Source organism: Brienomyrus brachyistius, chromosome 19, assembly GCF_023856365.1.
Source record: "Brienomyrus brachyistius isolate T26 chromosome 19, BBRACH_0.4, whole genome shotgun sequence".
NCBI classification, from domain to species: Eukaryota; Metazoa; Chordata; class Actinopteri; order Osteoglossiformes; family Mormyridae; genus Brienomyrus; species Brienomyrus brachyistius.
In genome coordinates this window covers 19866493-19885992 of record NC_064551.1, presented here as the reverse complement: position 1 = coordinate 19885992, position 19500 = coordinate 19866493, and the positions used below count along the sequence as shown (strand labels likewise).

Below are 19500 nucleotides of genomic sequence, written 5' to 3'. Positions count from 1 at the left end.
TGAAGCTAAGCGTTTTGCTGTCATTGCACCAAACTGTACATTAATGATAAGATATTATCCCCGGTTTCGTATCCCTAAATTATAATAAATTCATCACCAGGGATTAAGAGCAAGGAGCCTGGAAGAAGACCCTTCGTGTTAGTGCTACACCATCAGATGACTGTATGAAGACCCTCTTGGGGCAGCGTGTGGGTCAGTGGGCTAAGCCTGTGTGTCTGTAACCACAAGGTCACCAGTTCAAATCCAGCCTCAGCACATCTGTAGCTCCTTGAGCCAGGGCTTTAACCCACAGCTTCCTGGGTGCTGCCACAGGTGGCTGCCCTTCCTGGACAGCTTACTCTGCAAACAGCAAGTAGACAATTTTCTCACAGGGATTAATAAAGTGTCAGTTATTATTATTATTATGTATCACTTGTCTGCTGGTTACCTGGTTAGGGATGATAACCTCATGGCCAGTGTAGCCTCATTACCTTCCAATGTGTTATTGGCTCGTTTGTAAGAATGTAAGGGCGTGGGTGAAGGTGATGTAGCCGCTCTGTGTTCTTTGTTAAGTCATGTGTAATCAGGAGTAAATGAGCAAGGGATAAACTCGACAATCATATGTTCGGGAGACAAATCTATTCAAATCTTTTCTAAACAGTGTCACGGCTCTGATGATAATTTCACAGCTGGACACACAACACAGCTTTCGTGTTTCTAAATAGACATTATAGTAAAAAAAAAAAAAAAAAAAATCAAGTCAGTTCAAAGTTCAAAGTCAGTCGTTTAGTGTATTAAAGAGCAAAATTAGATTTTGTTGTCCAGGCAACTGACACCTTTAAATTATTAATTTAACAGTTACAGTACTTTTTAAAGATAAACAATTGGAAGAAACACTGTAACTAATAATCAGGCTCCCAATTCAACAGTCTGCAGCACTAGTGCATGAAAGATGTGCTGCACATCTCAGCATATCGAGATGTAATTTGTTCATTTTTTAAATAGTTTATCTAACAAGGCTTTCCCTAAATAGTCTTTTTAAAGAATTGTTGTTAAATTAGATAGTACGTTTTGGTATGTTTCTTCGTGCCTGTTATGCTGATTGTGTTGTGATATTTCTAGATGAAATCCTCCTGCCTCTGAGAAACCGCACCGGCACCAGCCTTGGAATATTTTTGGGTGTCAAGCTGTGGAAAACAGCTGGATCCAGCTCACATCTTCACAAAGTTGCATCAGTCATTCTGTCGACTTTCTCAGCAAACAACCTCGGCTTATTGTGTCTTTTGGAGAGACGTGGCGGCCTGGATAAATATTCAACAATAAACATTTGAAGTGCAGCTTTACAAAGCAGGCGATGATGCTGAACACACCACCTGAACCTGCATCACATCCACACAGACTCTGGTCCTCTCATCAAGCTTCCCTTCAATCCAGTGCTCAATCCAGACGGTCTAGCAGGTTTGCGTGGGATAAACCAGAGGCGCCCAGGTATCCTGACCTCCTGATGCCCTCTTCTCTCATACTTTTCAAGCCACGGTAAAAAAACAAAAGGGACACGTAACGTTTCATTAAAATATCTGATTAACAAAATTATGTTTGCCTTGTTCATTCATGCAGTGGTGGGGGGGGAAAAACGTAGCTTCTTTTCACATTTAAGGCACAAGTGTTATTCCTTAGGTAAAATGCTGAGATTCCACCCAAGCAAAGGTCCCAGCCTTGTGGTTAAATCATCCTGTTTGTGATGCTGGACAGACTCACTGGCTGCTTGAAGGCATCAAATAACCTCATTGACTTCTGTACATTAATGGGCGTCAACGCCCAAATTTAAGCCGATACTTTTGATTACAGGAGATTCCATTATTTTCCTCCATGGTGCCATTGTGTAGAGTAACTACTTCCAGTTCATCTTTGATGATACGGCTGTTTGGCTCCCCCGACTTGATGCAAACGGGGACCTCGGGCCGAGGGCGCGTTCACTTGACACGCTCGATGATGGCTATCTCCGTGCGGTTGGCGAAATCGGGCGTAAGGCCGTTCAGGTAGAGGCTGCCGTTCTTGGTGAGCGTGGGGAGCTCGCGCTCCCGATCGTGTTCCTCGACGAAGTTCACGGAGAGCGTCCTCTTGCCCGGTGTCATCTCCTGGCCCGGCCCGAGGCCTAGCTCAGCTGACAGCTTGCGCTTAATGGAGGCCGCTCGCTGGAACTTGTCGTAGATGTCCACACTGAGGCGCCGACGCGTCTCCTTGAACTCGGCTGACACGTTCGCTGTCCACTCGGCTGCATGCGCTCGGAACTCACCCACCTTGGAGAGAAAAACAACGTGGCACACAATTGAATAAAAGAAAAGTTACCTATTTAATGACATTTCTTCATTTCTCTACATATTCTCTACATTTAAAAATATATATAGCATACACATATATGCTGAGCACTCATTGGCTGCTTTTCCAGCCGTCCTTAAGGAGGTCCCACATATTTGCTGAGCTCTCATTGGCTGCTTTTCCTTCACTGTTTGGTCAAACTCCTTCAAAACCATTTCTGCTGTGTTTAGGTCAGGGGCCCCTGAAGCATTAAGGGCCATGCTCAAGGGCCCAATGGCAATATGACTATTCTGCTAAACACGGATTAAAAACGGTGCTTTTCCAATCACGGACACTGAGGCCTAACCCACCAAGCCACACAGCATCCTGTTTGCAGCCAGCCGACAAACACCAGAATCCTGAATGGATATGGATGTTTTAGTTAAAAACGTGTGCACTTGATTTGTCCTTATACATCCTGGTAATCTTACTAATTATTTTTTTAATTTCCAAGCTAGCAGAATTAGAGATAATTCGCCATACAAGCAATTCCAGAACTGATGCACTTTCCTTGTTTGGTCGGCCCACCGCAAAGAGAAGTAGCCCCATATCCTTTCTGAAGCTGAGCCCAATGTAAACCACAAATGACAGCAGAGGGGCGAAGAAAGCACAGTCTCTTCAGGTGTCAGAACCCAATGCTGAAAGAATTACGGGGGGGGGGGGGGGGAGGAGGGGGTAGGTAAACCTCCCGAATGCTTGTGCTTTCTGCAATCGGTGGGCTTATATGAAAGATAAATAAGTAAATCTGTGTCTGATTGCAAACTGCCTGTACAAATGTTATGCCTTCCTCCATAAATCACCGCAACAATTAAACCGAAATTCATATATGGACATTAATGTAATGCTTTATTATTCTGGCAAATCACACCAATTAGACTTCTGCTGCATTACTGAAGCAGAGAAATGAAATGGGCTGTAAGTTTATACGTGATTTCTTGTGGGTTTATTTCTTTAATCTGTTCCTTGATGCCTGGTGATTCGGCGTAGATGGAGTCATCATTGTCATCGACAGTGTAACTGTCATTAGAAATCTATAATTTGAGATGATTCATAGATGAAAAAGACTTCAGGTGAGGGTGAGCAGAAATGATCCCATGCAATAGAACAGGATGAGTGTATTTTATTTTCCTATCCTAGAGGAACCCCAGTCTGGATTTCAGCTCATCGATGAAGACGGATGCATACAGTATGTCTCCATGCCGGCTCATTTGTGTGTGACTGTGGGGATCGGGAATCTGATTCGATAGTAGCTAGCAGGCTGTAAGAAAATGGCCTGTTCAGTGTAAGTGGCGTTGGAAACTGCGACATGCTGTACTTTGTTTTCACCTGGGAAATGTACGAGCTCTTCCTTCAGTGCTGACAAGCTCACGAGCAGAGCTGCAGCTGTGAAGAACTGTACTCATCCTCAAACTCAGCCTGTCCTTGTAATGGGGTACGGCATTCATACTGTTGGCTTTAGCCAGGATCATTTATCATAATTTACTAATTTGAGGGAAAATATATGTTTTTGAATATTCCATCTCCTGAAAGGACTTATCAGCTGCTGTTTGAGTCATTTTGTATATTCACAGCATAATGCCGAGCTTTTATTTCGGATGTGATTGTCCACAGCTTCTTATGTTGATCTGTGCACTGTGGTAATGGAGAAGCCGACCACCTCATCAGTCTCAGTGGGCCAGCCGGATCGAAGGCAAACAAATATTAAAGTTAATGTATCAAAGCTAGCAACACGTTGACTCTGTTAAAATGCTAAATGCTCAGCTCTAGCATTTTTTTCCCATTCCCTTTCTAAATAAATGTAACCTTTCTACTAATATCTACACACAAAGCATTCATTGTGGCTGTGGTAAGATTTTTACTTTTGAAAAGTGCATCAAGTGACTTCCGACATCTGTTTTATTGCTCAAAGCCCTTACAAAAATTAACACATCCTGAGGAAGGACGTGTGAAGGGGCAGCAGTAATTAAAATAGATCAGAGGAACCCATTTCACTGGCTTTCCTAGTTCATGTATTTTTCTCATGACTGTATACTATACAGTAATGTTGAAAGAATTGAATTGTACTATATAATTTATATCCATCCATCCATCCATCTATCCATCCATCCATCCATCCATCCATCTGTCCATCTTTGCTCAACCATTTATCTGGTACATGGTTGTGGGAAGTCTGAACCTTATTCTGGGAAGCACATAGTACAAGGCAGGGGTACATCCTGCACAGGATGCTAGTCCATCACAGGCACACACACAATGGGCAATTTAGAGACACGAATTCAGCTAGCTGCATATTTTTGGACTGCGAGAGGAAACTGGGGTAGCTGAAAGGACCATGTGCAGAAACCGAGGAGAACATGCCTGTGCTACTCATCGATCAACCGCCCTGAGAGCAGGCCAGAGTATCGGAGAAATCCTGACAAAGCAGCCTGTGATTAATGAAATACTTACAAACCAAAAAAAACGCCCAGGGTCATAAAGCCTGGCTAATTCACAGACCAAATGCACTTTTACATTCTACAAACCCAGTAAATAAACTGAACTTAATCTTAGTGTTCTCACGTGTCCCTTCTTCAGGAATTGAGAAATGTGCAAATCCAAACAATTACATAAGGATGAGTCATTAAATATTGACGTTAGTTACATTAGAGAATGAAAATGACATGTAAATATGATCAAATCCTACAGAAGACAGCATACCTCCTCTTTCGTTTTCTTCGATATGACCCGGAACCAATCTCCTATCATGCTCAGCACAGCTGCGAAATAAGCCAGGCCCACCAGGATCCAAAACCACACAACAGGCTTATAGAAATCCTCGTACTTAATTTCAGAGCCACCTGCAGACAGAAAATTAGTAAAAATTAGCTTCCACATCATGGGTCATGATGTCACATATTCATTACAGTTACAAGGTAACTGTTTCCATTCTTGCTGTCACTGGACACTAACATTGTAACTACCTGTGCGAATTGCAGTTTGTCATCAGTGCACTTCCATGTTAATTTTGGGATTATCTATGGCATCAAATCTCGACTCAACCAGCCAGTTAATCTCAGGTAAACCAAGTGATCAAGGCTCAAGTTTGTCCTAGTCTTATTTTATCACACTTACAGAAACCATAACATATTTCATACTGCTGAAGAGGGATGGAACTAAGAGCTACAAAATAAGGCCAAGAAAAAGTCTGTAACAATGTCAAGCTTACCTGCAACAAAGTCCCCAAATCCAATGGTCGTTAAAGTGATGACCACAAAATAGATGGACTCCAAAGTGCTCCATTTCTCAATTTGTTTGAAAATCACAGCAGGGATGGTCACAAAGAGCAGGCAGCCGAACAGGATGAAGAGGACTGTGGACGTCACGCGAATTTTGGTCTGGCTCACGTTCCGCTTCTGGCAAACATGGGAACAGAGGATCAGCATGTCACTAGTCCTGCTCATTTCGTAAAGGACCACAACAGCCAGAGATGCAACTATAGGTAGTACAAGGAAATTGCTTTAATGGAAAATAAAAAGCTATTCGAATTGTATTTCCCTATCTGCTGTCAACCTTTCGACTTAATAAAATAAACATTATCGATCCCATGGGGATATTCTTATATTCTATTTCCAGTACTGTATAGCTAATGTGATAAAGCTTGATATGCCCGGGTTTTGTGTTACAAAAGCAAAAAGTGGCTCGCAAGCCACACCAAGATTTATTAATGCAAATTATGCAGAAGTTCTTATAATACTTAGGGTGTGGTACGCGGATCAGGCACGAGGCGGGGAGGCAGGCGAAGGGAGTCGTGGAGTCGAGTAAACGAGGGATTTATTATGGCGACCAATAATAAACAATCAGGAACACAGGGAACACTAGTAACATTAAGACGTCACGACATTAATGACCGGACTAGGGACTTAAATACACAATGGCAATTAACAAGACTAGAAGCAGCTGGTATGACAGGGATTCCACACAGGGTAGATGACGGGACGCGGCACACAAGAGGATTGGCATGATCGGGGCACGACATAGGGATTGCTGGATTTGACTAATTCTCGCTTAATTTTAGCTCTGCCACTTAATTTAGTATGAATTTTATTGCGCATACCCATTATTTTAATCTGCTGTATACGCTGCCAATACCCAAATTTTGGCTGATTTGTTTTTTCAGGTTATTCTACACCCACTGAAGCAGTTTAATAACAGCCCACCCTAACAGCACAGTGAATGTTATGACTTTACAAAGAGCATCTGATGCTAACTGGCACAGCTAACACGCGCCGAGTTGAAATAAGAAAGCTCCTTTCATCAACAGAGCATTCCTGAACCTGCATTCAGTTCAGTTAACATAGTGGTCGAGGGCATTGATTCATAAGCCAAAGTTTGATGTCTCAGTACACAGTAGGAGCTGAGTGATACTCGCTTTCAGTAATATAATCAACCCCAAAAGCCCTTGTGAGGCTTCCAGTGGTTTAAATGAATAACAAGCCTCTTTGGATAAAAGCATAATTTAAGAGTGCAAATGAGATGTGACCTGAACTGAACTGTAATGCAACACCCACAAACTTAAAGAACATTGTTAAATGAAAAATGTAATGAATAATAATAATAATAATAATAATTTTTATGCGAAGAGTTGAACATTCTTTTGAATTTATTGATTCACTATCTACCGTGTGACTAAATGCCTTAGTTTGGTGTCTGCGATTAAGGTTGTCAGTATTGTAACTTTGCACTACCAAATAAAACAAACATCTTTAAACACTTCAGTAAAGACTGTTGTTGGTCACACACATGCCTTACAAATCCGAACATTTTTACGTCAAGCTGAAGAGCACATCGAGAGAGGAAGAGAGAGTGAAAGGAGCCTCCCTCTTAAACAGCCTCCCTCAGTATTGCTTACCCCCAGGTTCAGGGTCCTAAGCTGGGCACACACCAAGCCGACGCCAAAAACTAGTGCCACCCAAGGTCGAAAAATGATTGCCTCCCACAGGCTCCAAATGACTGTGAAAATTTGCACTGGTACACACCGACATGACTAGTGGTGATGGTTGACATGCAACCCAAACAAGAGTTAAATTTCATCAACTAGCTATAGCGCCAATTGAAGAATCGGCCAAAACAGTACCAGCTGTGTCAGACTGTGCTTGCCACAGTGACGTGACAGGCAGGCACCTGACAGTTTTTGACGTGACAGGCAGGAACCTGACAGCCTGACAGTGTTTGACGTGACAGGCAGGCACCTGACAGCCTGACAGTGTTTGACGTGACAGGCAGGCACCTGACAGCCTGACAGTGTTTGACGTGACAGGCAGGCACCTGACAGCCTGACAGTTTTTGACGTGACAGGCAGGCACCTGACAGCCTGACAGTGTTTGACGTGACAGGCAGGCACCTGACAGCCTGACAGTGTTTGACGTGACAGGCAGGCACCTGACAGCCTGACAGTGTTTGACGTGACAGGCAGGCACCTGACAGCCTGACAGTGTTTGACGTGACAGGCAGGCACCTGACAGTCTGACAGTTTTTGACGTGACAGGCAGGCACCTGACAGCCTGACAGTTTTTGACAGCTGAAAACCGACTTGATGTGTAGCAGGCTTTGCGGTCCCCACAATCATTCTGCCTTATCGGGTGTCCACAAGAACAGCAACAGCAAAAAGAAATTACCCACAATGAAACTCCACCCCCTTCCCAAGACTGGGGAGCTATTGTTAGGTTCTGCAAAATCAGATGCATTTGATGCATAAGTGCTTGATTTATTGTCCAGTTATGGATGCGGAGGGGGGCTCTACTCACCACAAAAATTTTCTCCACTTTGGCGATCCCTTTGCCGAAAATGGTCCCGAGCTGATCCCCAACTCCAGCCAGCAGGAAGCCAAACAGGGGGATCCCGAGCAGCGCATAGATGATGCAGAACGCCCTCCCGCCTTCGGTGTGGGGGGAGATGTTCCCAAAACCTAAGGCAGCAGTGAGGCAGCCAATCATATCTCGGCGGCACTTTCCACCACACACATTATACATCATACAATGTGGAAGCTATTGCTCGCTAACACCTAGCTACTCGCTGACTAGAGACCTGCAAATAGGTAGGAGCATGAACTGGATCCCATGCTGTAAGACTCCTTTCTGTTGAGTGGTTCTCTGCTGCTTGTACAGACTCAGGACAATATTACACATATATACATAGTTGGCTGAATAAAGTAGTTCATTAGAAAGGTCTCCTTAAATAAAGCTCATACTTTAAATGCACCAATGATGCTGTTACTTTACCAGATTACCAGTTAAATGTAAAACAATTTAAAAAGTACTACTGCCTGTGGACACATTCTGTTTCCTCTGAAGATGACATATGACTTCTGATTTGATATAAGTGAAATTAAATTAAACAGCCTGTCCACAAGAAACTGGCAGTGCAGTAATAATTTCACAGCAACGCTTGCTGTTCCCGGGCCAATAAGTGTGAAGTACATGCCGCTAACTCCCTGCCCTGTCGTCCCCCCCTTCTCCGGAGCAGCCCTGGAGCACCTCCCTCTGGCCCACACACGGGCAAATTATTTTTTATATATATGCTTTGAAATGTTTTAAAGTTCTTGAAGTTATTTAGGCAAGGGGCCAAAAATAGTCTAAAGGCAGCAATTCTCAACCCATGGGTCACAACCCAAATTTGGCTCGCAGCAAGTTCTGAAAGGGTCACGAGGCAGCACTGGAAATTCAAGCATTTTAAAACCAGCAAGCTCCCACGATCAGATTTCCCAGCCCAAATTCTAGAATTAACCTATATAAATGGGTCTTGGGTCTGCAACTGCTTAGCACAAAACTAGCGAACAGTCAACCAGTCCACAAAGCCAAACCACAGATGCTTAATTTAAAATTCACTGGCACATCCAATCAGATTTGGGCAATAGGCATTGATTGACATAAAATGCAGAGTGCACTGCGTGCTTGATATAGGGTCGCGACTGAGCTGGCATGGTGAGAATTGGGTTACAGTGCCAAAAAGGTCCCCTCCGAATTCAGTACTGGAGCCACACCTTGAGTTTGGCCTGATTTAAAATGATGAGTTCCTGTGGAGTAAAGGCAAGCCTGGTGGCTTGGTACAGGTGCCTGGAGAATCAGATCCGAGCCAGACGCACCACACTCAGTGGGACAGAGGAGCTAGAGCTGCCCATCCCACTCGGCGGGAGCATGGAGCGCAACCAATCACCCGCTGCGCTCTTCAGCAAGTTGAAATTGAACCGTGACTAAGGGAAGCTGGTTCAGTCGCAAGGGCAATTTTGGTCTGCTGTAAACGGCACCAGTGACCGGAAGGCACAGGGCATCGGGAGACCAGTCCTGCAAGTGGAGGACACCTGCAGTGCAACCTGACGCCGCCCCCTACAGTAGACAGTGAGCTGTCGAGGGCAGGCCGACATTAAGGTTCCAGCTGGTGGACTTTCGGAGGCAACAAAAACAGCCTCAATTAGTGAACATTTTGCAGCCTCATTACCGCCACAATTTATCTTGATGAAGTCTGTCTGTGGAGAAGATAAATTGAATCAAACAGCCCATGGAACATGAGTCATCAAAATGATTACATCCAAATGTCTGACTGAGACCTTGCTCTCGACATGAGGGTACAGGACCTCGTTCAGTGGCAAGTACAATCTCCTTTCCCACAATAAAGAGACTAAATTAGTTTAAGTTGAACCAAGGATGACATATGGAAACTTGTGCTAATTTTCAGCTAGAGCCTGGTCTTACTAATATTAAGTAGTTATGTATGGAAATAAGTTGAACCTGGGGAGTTTTAGTGCATCTGAGCTTGGGAATTACTCTAACCAAAGCAAAACTACACTGTGCTTGGGGCAGAAACAGCAACTGGAGGATGGAATTAGGATTTTATTGTGGGTTTAACAAATCAGAGTCAGGAGGTACAGAAGTGATTTGGCGTAATTAGTGATTTGGGCGTAAGTAGTGTGGGACACCCAGGACACAGGAACAGCAGAAGGGCAGCATTTAAGACTTGGGTCTGTGTATGTGGAAATTTGATCTTATATAAACTCTGTGGAAAAAACAAGTGAGCTGACTTGGCCCCTCCTCAGGGTGGCCCCCATCTTTCACCAGCTTTCTGACTTGTGCCACCATGCGCTCATTGTACACCCATCTTGTATATTTCCTTAGGCTTGGCACAATAAACCAAAGACGGGAAGCATCAGGAAGCCTGATCACACCCAAAGAGGTGTGACGTTCTTCACACAGTGCTGACGATCCCCAGTTTGGTTAATTTTATGCAACACTCCGATTGACTGGTCGGTATGACGGGGGCCATGAACGAGCCTCCTCCTTTTTACGACTGTGGGCCCCGTTCTTGTATAAAGTCCTCAACGGCTTCTTTCATCAACAAGATCTCCAGTCAGGCAGGTGAAAACCTTGCATATGTAATTATGATTTCCTTATTGCACACTAAACAGTTTATATCTAATCATGCAAACAGGCCAGCTGTGTCTGTTTGTTTCTATATAAATTGAATTACAGTGGGGAATCCTAGTTTTCAGTGTGGTGGACTGGCATTGTTTCCAGTGTGCTGTGCTTCCTGCGATGGGTTCCAGGATAATGCGGCCCTCTATCCTTACACTGAATGGTTGTCATTTGGATGGAACTGAAAGTTATTGATGCTGTGGGTGAATACATCTGTCAAGCTGGGTGGCCCCATGAAGGGTTAATGGCCCCAGGACATCTTACCAATTGTGGTGATGACAGTGCCGGCGAAGAAGAAGGAGCTGCTGAGGTCCCACAGGCTCGTCTGATTAAACGGTGTTCCTGAGGGGTTGACCCCCGTCCGGACGGCTAACACCACTTGCTGCAGGCATAAGTCAGCAAACAGCTGGTTACCCTGAGCGTGTCACAGCATTTATATTTATTTGTTTGTTTTGCAGATTATTTAATACAAAGCAATGTTCACTTGAGAAAGCAGCCCTCTGCCGACCACAGAATTTAAACTGGCAACCTTCTGATGGGCACAGTGGTGCAGTGGTTAGCACTCGTGCCTCTGGGACCCGGGTTCGAGTCTCCATCAAGGCTCCATGTGTGTGGAGTTTGCATGTTCTCCCCGTGTCATCGTGGGCTGTCCTCAAGGTACTCTGGTTTCCCCCAACAATTCAAAAACGTGAGTTAATTGAAGTTACCAAATTGCCTGTAGGTGTGCACGTGCGTGTGAATGGTGTGTGAGCGCGGCCAGCAAGGGGTTGGCAGCCTGGCTGTTCCCTGCATGCACACCTAGGGCTCTGGACCCCTTGTGACCCTAAATAGTATATATGGTTACAGAAAATGGATGGATGGACCTTCTGATCGCATGCACCCACAAGGCCTCACACTGCCCCCCAAAAATAACAGTCTTGACCCCATGTCCTTCAGGGATACAACAACGATTGCTAGTTAATAGTTAATTCTATTTATAACTAAAATATTATAAATGCTTATTGAGGTTAAACACAAATATTATCCATGCCTGTTCAGATAAACAAAAACAGAAGGTAAACACATTAACACGTTTCCTGTGCTCTTCATTCCATTTCAGGTTTCCTTTTAGCTCACAGCAGTAAAAGACCATTCACTCCTATAACACACCCTTGAGGCTCATTACTGACTGTTCCTGTTCTATACTTTAGGTTTTATTTCCCATAACTTTCTCAGAAAATGATTTTTGCTGAAGCTGCAGTTTACAAATATTGTGTTTTGCAATGATAAAACTGTGACTCACAAGTTCTGTATGATTACAAATCCATGACTTGAGTTGTGATGGAATGCAGGAGGAAGGCACCACCCCGTGGAAAAAATTACAAAAACTATCCCATTTGAAAATACACCCCCCCCCCCCAGCATTGCCCTAAATTGTTTGTGTTATTTCAGATAAAGGTGAAGGTAAATCTACTAGAGGTGGAGATTTCAGATCCAGAGAGTACAAATCCAGACCAAGATTTTGTTTCAACCAACCAGTTGAGCACTTTGTCACTGTGACTCTTTAAACTGAACTGGTTGGTCTGGATTTGTATTCCCTGGACCTGAAATCTCCACCTCTGAAATCTCCACCTCTGAAATCTCCCACCTCTGAAATCTACCACCTCTGAAATCTACCACCTCTGAAATCTCCACCTCTGAAATCTACCCTCTGAAATCTCCACCTCTGAAATCTACCACCTCTGAAATCTCCACCTCTGAAATCTCCACCTCTGAAATCTACCACCTCTGAAATCTCCACCTCTGAAATCTCCACCTCTGAAATCTACCACCTCTGAAATCTCCACCTCTGAAATCTACCACCTCTGAAATCTCCACCTCTGAAATCTACCACCTCTGAAATCTACCACCTCTGAAATCTCCACCTCTGAAATCTACCACCTCTGAAATCTACCACCTCTGAAATCTCCACCTCTGAAATCTACCACCTATATCAGGGCAGATTCGTGTCCGAAACATGACTTAAACCTGACTGCTGATGTGTTCCATCCCCTGTTGGTTGCAGGTTAGTGTCATGGATGATGCAACCACGGTCCTGCTTAAAGAAGCACAGTTCTGACACAGTGACACCTTGGTGTCAGACACCACAGGACACCTTGTGGAGTCCATAGATCGACAGGTCAGTGCTGTTTTGGCAGCATGAGTGGGAGCTGCAAAATATTAGCCAGGTGGTTTTAATGTTATTGCTGATTGGTGTAAATATGTATTTCTGAGCCTTAGATATTAAGCCTTAGATATTAAGCATCTTTATTCAGGAACCAAGGGGGAATCTAAAAATGTAATTAATTAGACTATGATTTTATATAATTATCATAAGTACTTCACATTGAATATTTAAATCGGTTCATCAGCATTAATTTTCAAATAAAGTGATGAGATGTTTTTTTCTGATATTTTTATTAATGTCTCACCATTGCTGTGAAAAGTTTTAAGAAATTAAAAAAGAAAAACACAGCACGTGTGAAAATCCCTTTGGAATGAGGGCCCTTTTGGGACCTGAAAAATAGAGAGCTGTCCGGGGTCCTACGCTATTAAAATGTAACCAGGCCTTCATACCTGCTGATTCTGAGTTTGTAATGCTTCCAAAGTCAGGATGCGCTATTCTGTCTTCAGTAAATACTAGTGAGGCATGATATCAAAATCCATGGTGGTGGGGACTATCGGTGTAAATCAGCAGCTGATTTTGTGATTTAACATTGGTTATTTTTATATTTATATATTTTATATTTATTTGGAATTTTTGTACAAATTGACTTACAAGTGAGATAACCTTGGGTTCCGAGGAGGATCAGCCATCACCAGCAGATGGAGCCATTAGCATTAAACGCCTTGGTCAAGGTCCCAACAATTATCCAACTATAACAGTCAAACCCACAACTTTCAGGACTCGAACCCATAACCTATCAAACTACATGCAATAAATCAATTGCTTGATGTTTGTAAAGTCACACAAATCGTAGGCGGCCTTTTTTTGATATACCTTATTAATCCCAAAGGCGATACTTGGTGAAATGTTTTTCCCTGATGAGGAAGGAATTCAAACCCACAAGGACAAAGCACTATGCACTAGCAACCCATTTGGTCACCTTCTCAGAGCTGATTGGCTTGAGGTCAGGCTTTGTAATGAATTACATTGTGTCATAATCTTCTACACCCAAAGGTCAAGCAAGACACGACCAGCTAATCCACCTGCTTCCTCTAAAACTCTTTGAAACAGCCACCCATTGACATTTCGGCAGGTAGCACAACCTTAGACACCTCAAAGATCTCCTACAGGCAGAACACCAGACCCAACTCCAGTGCATGGGCTAAAGACTCAGGTTTCATTTCAGGAATGCAGTAGACTAATATGCATACAGGACCAGATTAAGATTGGGAAGCTGCACTCAGCAAAGTTTTAACCTAAATTACTAAAACAACCATATAAATGTGATTCAGTGTTACTGCACGCAACCTTAGGCAGTCTGAACTGGATTAATTAATAGTTATAACAATAACTTGGTTTTTAGGCTGGAATCCTCACCCAACCCTTCAAACTTGGCCATCCATCCATTTTCCAAACCTCTTAACCTACTGGTTCGTGGGGGGATTAAAAAATAGCTCCAAACCCATTGCATCAGCTAGTCATGTGAGTACATTTCTATTTATCTTCCTGATGGAGCCCTTAAACCATGGCTCAGTGGCCAAAATGCTGTCCTTTAGCTGAGAACGCCTCCAAAACAATGTTACAATATTCTTGCCAGGCAGCCTGTTGCTAAATAAAATCCCGGCTCTTCTATAATACTGTCGAAAAAAAGGGCACATGTAGCGTTTCATCCCTTTAGGGTTTCATACAGTAGATGACTAAGAGGAGCAAAAGTAAGCAGATGTGACAGAAAGAGTGGTCATGGAATGTCCTAGTGGATGGCTATATGTGTCTGCACATGCACATGGAATGTTCTAGATTCTAGCATTCAACACCACCCCCCCCCCCCCCCCCCCGACCAACTTCAGTCTTGAGCAGCCAGTTGGAAGACCCACTGCCCCACCATCTGAGAATCCAGTGGACATATTTCCATCTAAAATCACCTGTCACTTGAAATCACCAATCACCTTCATCACCTTTGTGCTCAGGATGCCTTATGTCAGATCAAGCTACTTGACACCTCATGGGAATGCTTCATTTTTAGATGTTATATATTAATCTAGAACCTCAGAAAGTTATAGCATTTCTTTTATTCATAGCTCATATTGAAGTCAAGGGTGGAGAATGTTTGATCATTTGAGTCGGCCGATGTATACAGCACAGAACTTTTATGTACAAACCATCACCTAGCAACCTAAAAATCTTACCAACCACAACACCTTACAAAATTTGCTTGAAATCTGTATGAAGAGTGTCGAGACGTTTCACTTAGGAAATTGTTTGCAAATGTCAAGAGCAGGTGTTGTGTCAGTGGAAAAATCACCTTCAGCAAATAAGTAGTTTGTTACCTGCACAAGCTCCTCCAGAGCTGATAAATTGACACAGGAGTGACTGGCGAGGAAATTCATCTTCGTGGTCAGGATTGCCTCTTTCTGCGCGATCTCATGAGGCTGCTCCAGGGCTTTGAACACCGTGGCCCCGATGATGAGATAAAGCACCACCAGGAGGAAGATGGCCGACACAGTCTTCCACCTCATCACTGTAGTGACGGTGTCCTCTTCGGTATTTAACACGATGGGCTTGGTGGAGAAGGACAAGCGAGGCTTGGAGTTATGAGCGGCTGTTTTTGGATCCAGAAGATCAGGTGCAGCCACTGGAAAGGGAACAGAACAGACTCAGCATTCAGACATCATCCTAGTTAAGAGAAAACTTTGAGGTATGCTATAGTCTAACAAGCGCTTTAATGATCAATCCAAGGACATTTGTTCGTGATTTAATGGAAAATTTAGTGTTGTCAGATTTATTTAATTACTGTCAGCAGAAATGAGCAGGAATTGCAAAAATATATACATAAGCAATACATAAACTAGACTAAGGTTTTTAAAACTGCTTCACATGCAAAGTGCATCTCATATGTTTTGCTGTTTTAATGACGTTCAAGTTTAGGTTGAAAGACGTGCAGCGGACAGAGTAAGATGCAAATGTATAAAACTGCAAGCAATCTGTCATGTGGAACAAATGCGAGTGAAAGGAGATTATGCTAATTTAGCGATTGTCTGTCGTCTTGTCAATGTGTGGCAGTTAAATACAGAATTTAAATGAGAAAGTCTTGGCAAATTACCCCAGGCTAGTGTGATTAGTTTTAACTGAATCGTAGCGCACCTGCTTTTTATGTTACGGCGTTGGTCGTTTGGGTGTTGGTGTATAGGGGGCGCTTCTATCACACTCAGCCAAAAAGGCAATGGGTCAGAATAAAGGAACAGATTGCAATTTCTTTGCCAGAGAGTGTTGCTTTGTCTGTAAGTTTTGCATTCATATCTAGCGAGCAGATGCCATCCCTACCAAGAGTGACATTTGGGAAATATAATTAAACAGACGAAAACTCAACGGCATTGGCAACCGACAGATATGACATACTACCATGAACACCAGTGGACGAGATAACACAGCATGTGGTGAAACGTTGAAGATTAACATTAGCCGATTAGCATATTTCAGTGTTAATAATATAAAAAATATAACCGGAAAAATAGTTAAATTAATGTTCAAATACTTACGTGAAGCATTAAAACGTCGTTTTACGTTTAAATGAACAGCATTTAAAAGACAATTAAATAATTGGATAGCAGTCAGACCAAAAAGTTTTGATTTAAAAGCAAGTTGTTTGAATTCGTTTTCCTAGCCATACAGTTCATATAGGCCTCTGTTGTGTATATTATTTGAAAAGGACATTTTAAAGATATATAACAGAGACATAAAATTTCTCACGTTAGATGAAAAAGTATGCCCGTTTCAGACAATCATATCTTAACTCATGGTGTTACGTGATCTGAGCTGACAGCAGCTTTAAGTGATAATGTAAGCGTTTCGTCTCTAAATGACCATGATCAAATCTACTTAAAAATGACGCGAATAATCATTCGTAGCCTAACTATATTAACCCTTTGCGGATTATTCCGGTTTTATTACGGATTTTATTGAATCACTATATTCATGGTTTAAATAACACTATCCTTATTTAATTATAGCATTTGTGCTACTCTGTTTTGTCGGTTTTGAAATCCATTTTTTAGCGAAGTCTTGTGTTTCACGTTTTACAAGTATGTTGGATGAACGATATAAAGTCTAGCGTATCAATATGCATTAACTGATCTGAATTCAGCTAAATGTTAGACAGTACGTGTTAGAGACAGCTGCATATATCCTCAGTACACTTGAATCCCACGTTAGTGCACAGCAGGGCGCCCCCGGTTGCTGCATCAAGAGTTGTCTGTTAAACGCTCTTTATATTATTATATATTGGGAAGAATGTGCGACTGCACGATTACTTCCTAATTCACGTTTTGATAACGCGGCTGTGAACTCCATACAATATTCTGCAAATCGGCCAATATCCCTGTTGCTAGTCATTAATATAATCAAAGTAAAATACATATTGCAATATGAGAGCAATTATTGTTCCTGACAGTAATAATAATAAAAACATCATAATTTACTATCAATCTTTTATTTTCTATTCATGTAAATTCAAAGGTCCTTTCTATTTAAGGTATCAAACAACAGCCAATTACTGTTATTCGGAGTAGGGAAACGGTCATATTTTTTGCACTACGAATGATTGTTGGCTCACTTACTTCTTTTCTACCAAATGTCTGTTGCTTGATTTTCTTCATCAGCAGTTATTTCCCAGATTATATCCGCAATGCCGGTTTTCTTTCTTCTCCTCTTGCCGGCGGCTGCGCTCAATCTGACCGCTATTTGCACATGGTACGATGCGCTGCGATTCCTGCAAGCATGTAGTCACAGATGGCTCCTGAATACCGGTTGTCTCGGAATATTTCTTACAGATTTACACTTGAAATCCGTAGTGGGCAAAACAGCAAAAGAAAAAATTGTGAGGAAAATCATTTTCGCATGAATAAAACAATAAATGAATTACGGCTCTATAAGATGCTTTGATGTCGAGGAGCAAATTGAGTTCTCACGCCCTAAATCACTAACTGAGGCGGTAGGCTGGATGGAGACCGATTAAAAAGAGAGTAGAACATTGTGCTCGTCATGAACACCCAAAAGCGCGTTTCAAGCGTGAGAAAACGATATGTTCTTCACATCTGCGCTCCAGTAGGCAACGCGATACTCAGACGATTTACGTTTCAAATTTACCCCGAGAAATATCGGTTCGCTTGTGGCCTTAAGTTTCTGATGGTAAAGTTTTTTTTATACAAATCAACAATTCCCTTGGTGATCCAAAGGTTGATAAGAATGCGAATGTACTATTTAACATACTGGCCATTAAATATCTGGGTTTTAAATTATACCAGGGGCACGTTTCAGACCAATCAACCGAAGGAAATTGTATTAAAGCAATACCAGCCATTTCTGACAACAGGCAACATTCACTTTATGCCAGATGCTGAAACTCGGCATGGAATGCAGTTCCATTGTAGTTGTAATACAATTTAGGTTTATGGTGTCTCAGTAGAATACCGAATCCCCCAATGAATCGTTATGGACATTGATTATTGTTATATATTAAATAATCACGTAATCAATGGTTTAAATAACTAAAATTGTTCCTTAAAAGTAGATTATAGTATAGATAATAGTGCATAGTATCTTTGTGTTTTGATATACTACAGCACATATTTGTGGTATTTACCTGAGTATACATAATTAATATTTTGGGGCCTTTAGAAAATAAAATATATAAAATGAAATATAATTCTATAATGAAGTCGTTGCAGCAGATCACACTGACACATAGACTAACAAAACACACACATCCAATACACCAGGGTGTTTTTCTTATGTGCAATACTTCTTTGAGTGCAATTCCACAGCGTTGTACATATATTTATATTTAAATATTTCCACTTGTACATATATAGTTTTTATCATATTGTTGTTCATTTTTGCTGCTCTATTCTTGTAATGGTCACTTTCTGTCGTGACGATGCAAATTTCCCACTTGTGGGACTAATAAAGGATTATCTTATCTTATCTTGTCTTATCTTATCTTAAATGCCACCCCCCCCGATTCTGCCAGGGTCTCCATGCCACTCCAACACCCCTGATTATATTATTATACATTTATTGGCTTTCTTGTGAAAAAATATACCTGTCCATCTATCTTCTAACCACTTAGCCCGGTCAGGTTTGTGGGGGGCTGAACCCTGTCATAAGCCTCTAGGCTGGGGTGAACCCTGGATGGGATGTGATAGGATGCATTGACTTTTTATGAATAAATTGGTTGTGTCCTTTGGAGGTCACTTAAATTGGAGTAGGTGATGGGGATGAATGAGCACGTCTGCATTCAGCTCTGGAACAATATCGATTTTCCAGGGAATTGGGATCCTCCAATATGGCACCTGAAGCGAATGACACTTAGGAAAATGCCGGGAACGACAGCAGTGTCTTGTGGGATTCCTGCTTTTCACTCGTCTCTCCCCCCTTGGCCACCCTTTTTAAATGTGTCTTGCTTACTGGTAATGAGCGTGCAGAATCCATCAATTGTTCATTCTTCACTGGAGAACCGAATCACACTGCAGTGCATCG

The 19500-nt window shown here is 42.4% G+C and overlaps 1 protein-coding gene across 2 annotated transcripts; it reads right to left on the bottom strand.

Annotated features, from left to right (window-relative positions):
- Positions 1–739: 739 nt before the first annotated feature.
- Positions 740–18128, bottom strand: LOC125715222 (potassium channel subfamily K member 2-like). 2 transcript variants are annotated; one of them, XM_048986537.1, is made up of 7 exons: positions 17580–18128; positions 15294–15598; positions 11046–11163; positions 8121–8281; positions 5543–5729; positions 5035–5174; positions 740–2279 (listed from the first exon to the last, which is right to left on the bottom strand). In XM_048986537.1, coding segments are annotated over exons 1-7 (1239 nt in total). In that variant the 5' UTR covers positions 17581–18128; the 3' UTR covers positions 740–1952. The 2 variants fall into 2 exon arrangements, with proteins under 2 accessions (XP_048842494.1, XP_048842495.1); XM_048986538.1 differs by lacking the exon at positions 17580–18128 and adding an exon at positions 16503–16599.
- Between the last annotated feature and the right edge of the window lie 1372 nt (positions 18129–19500).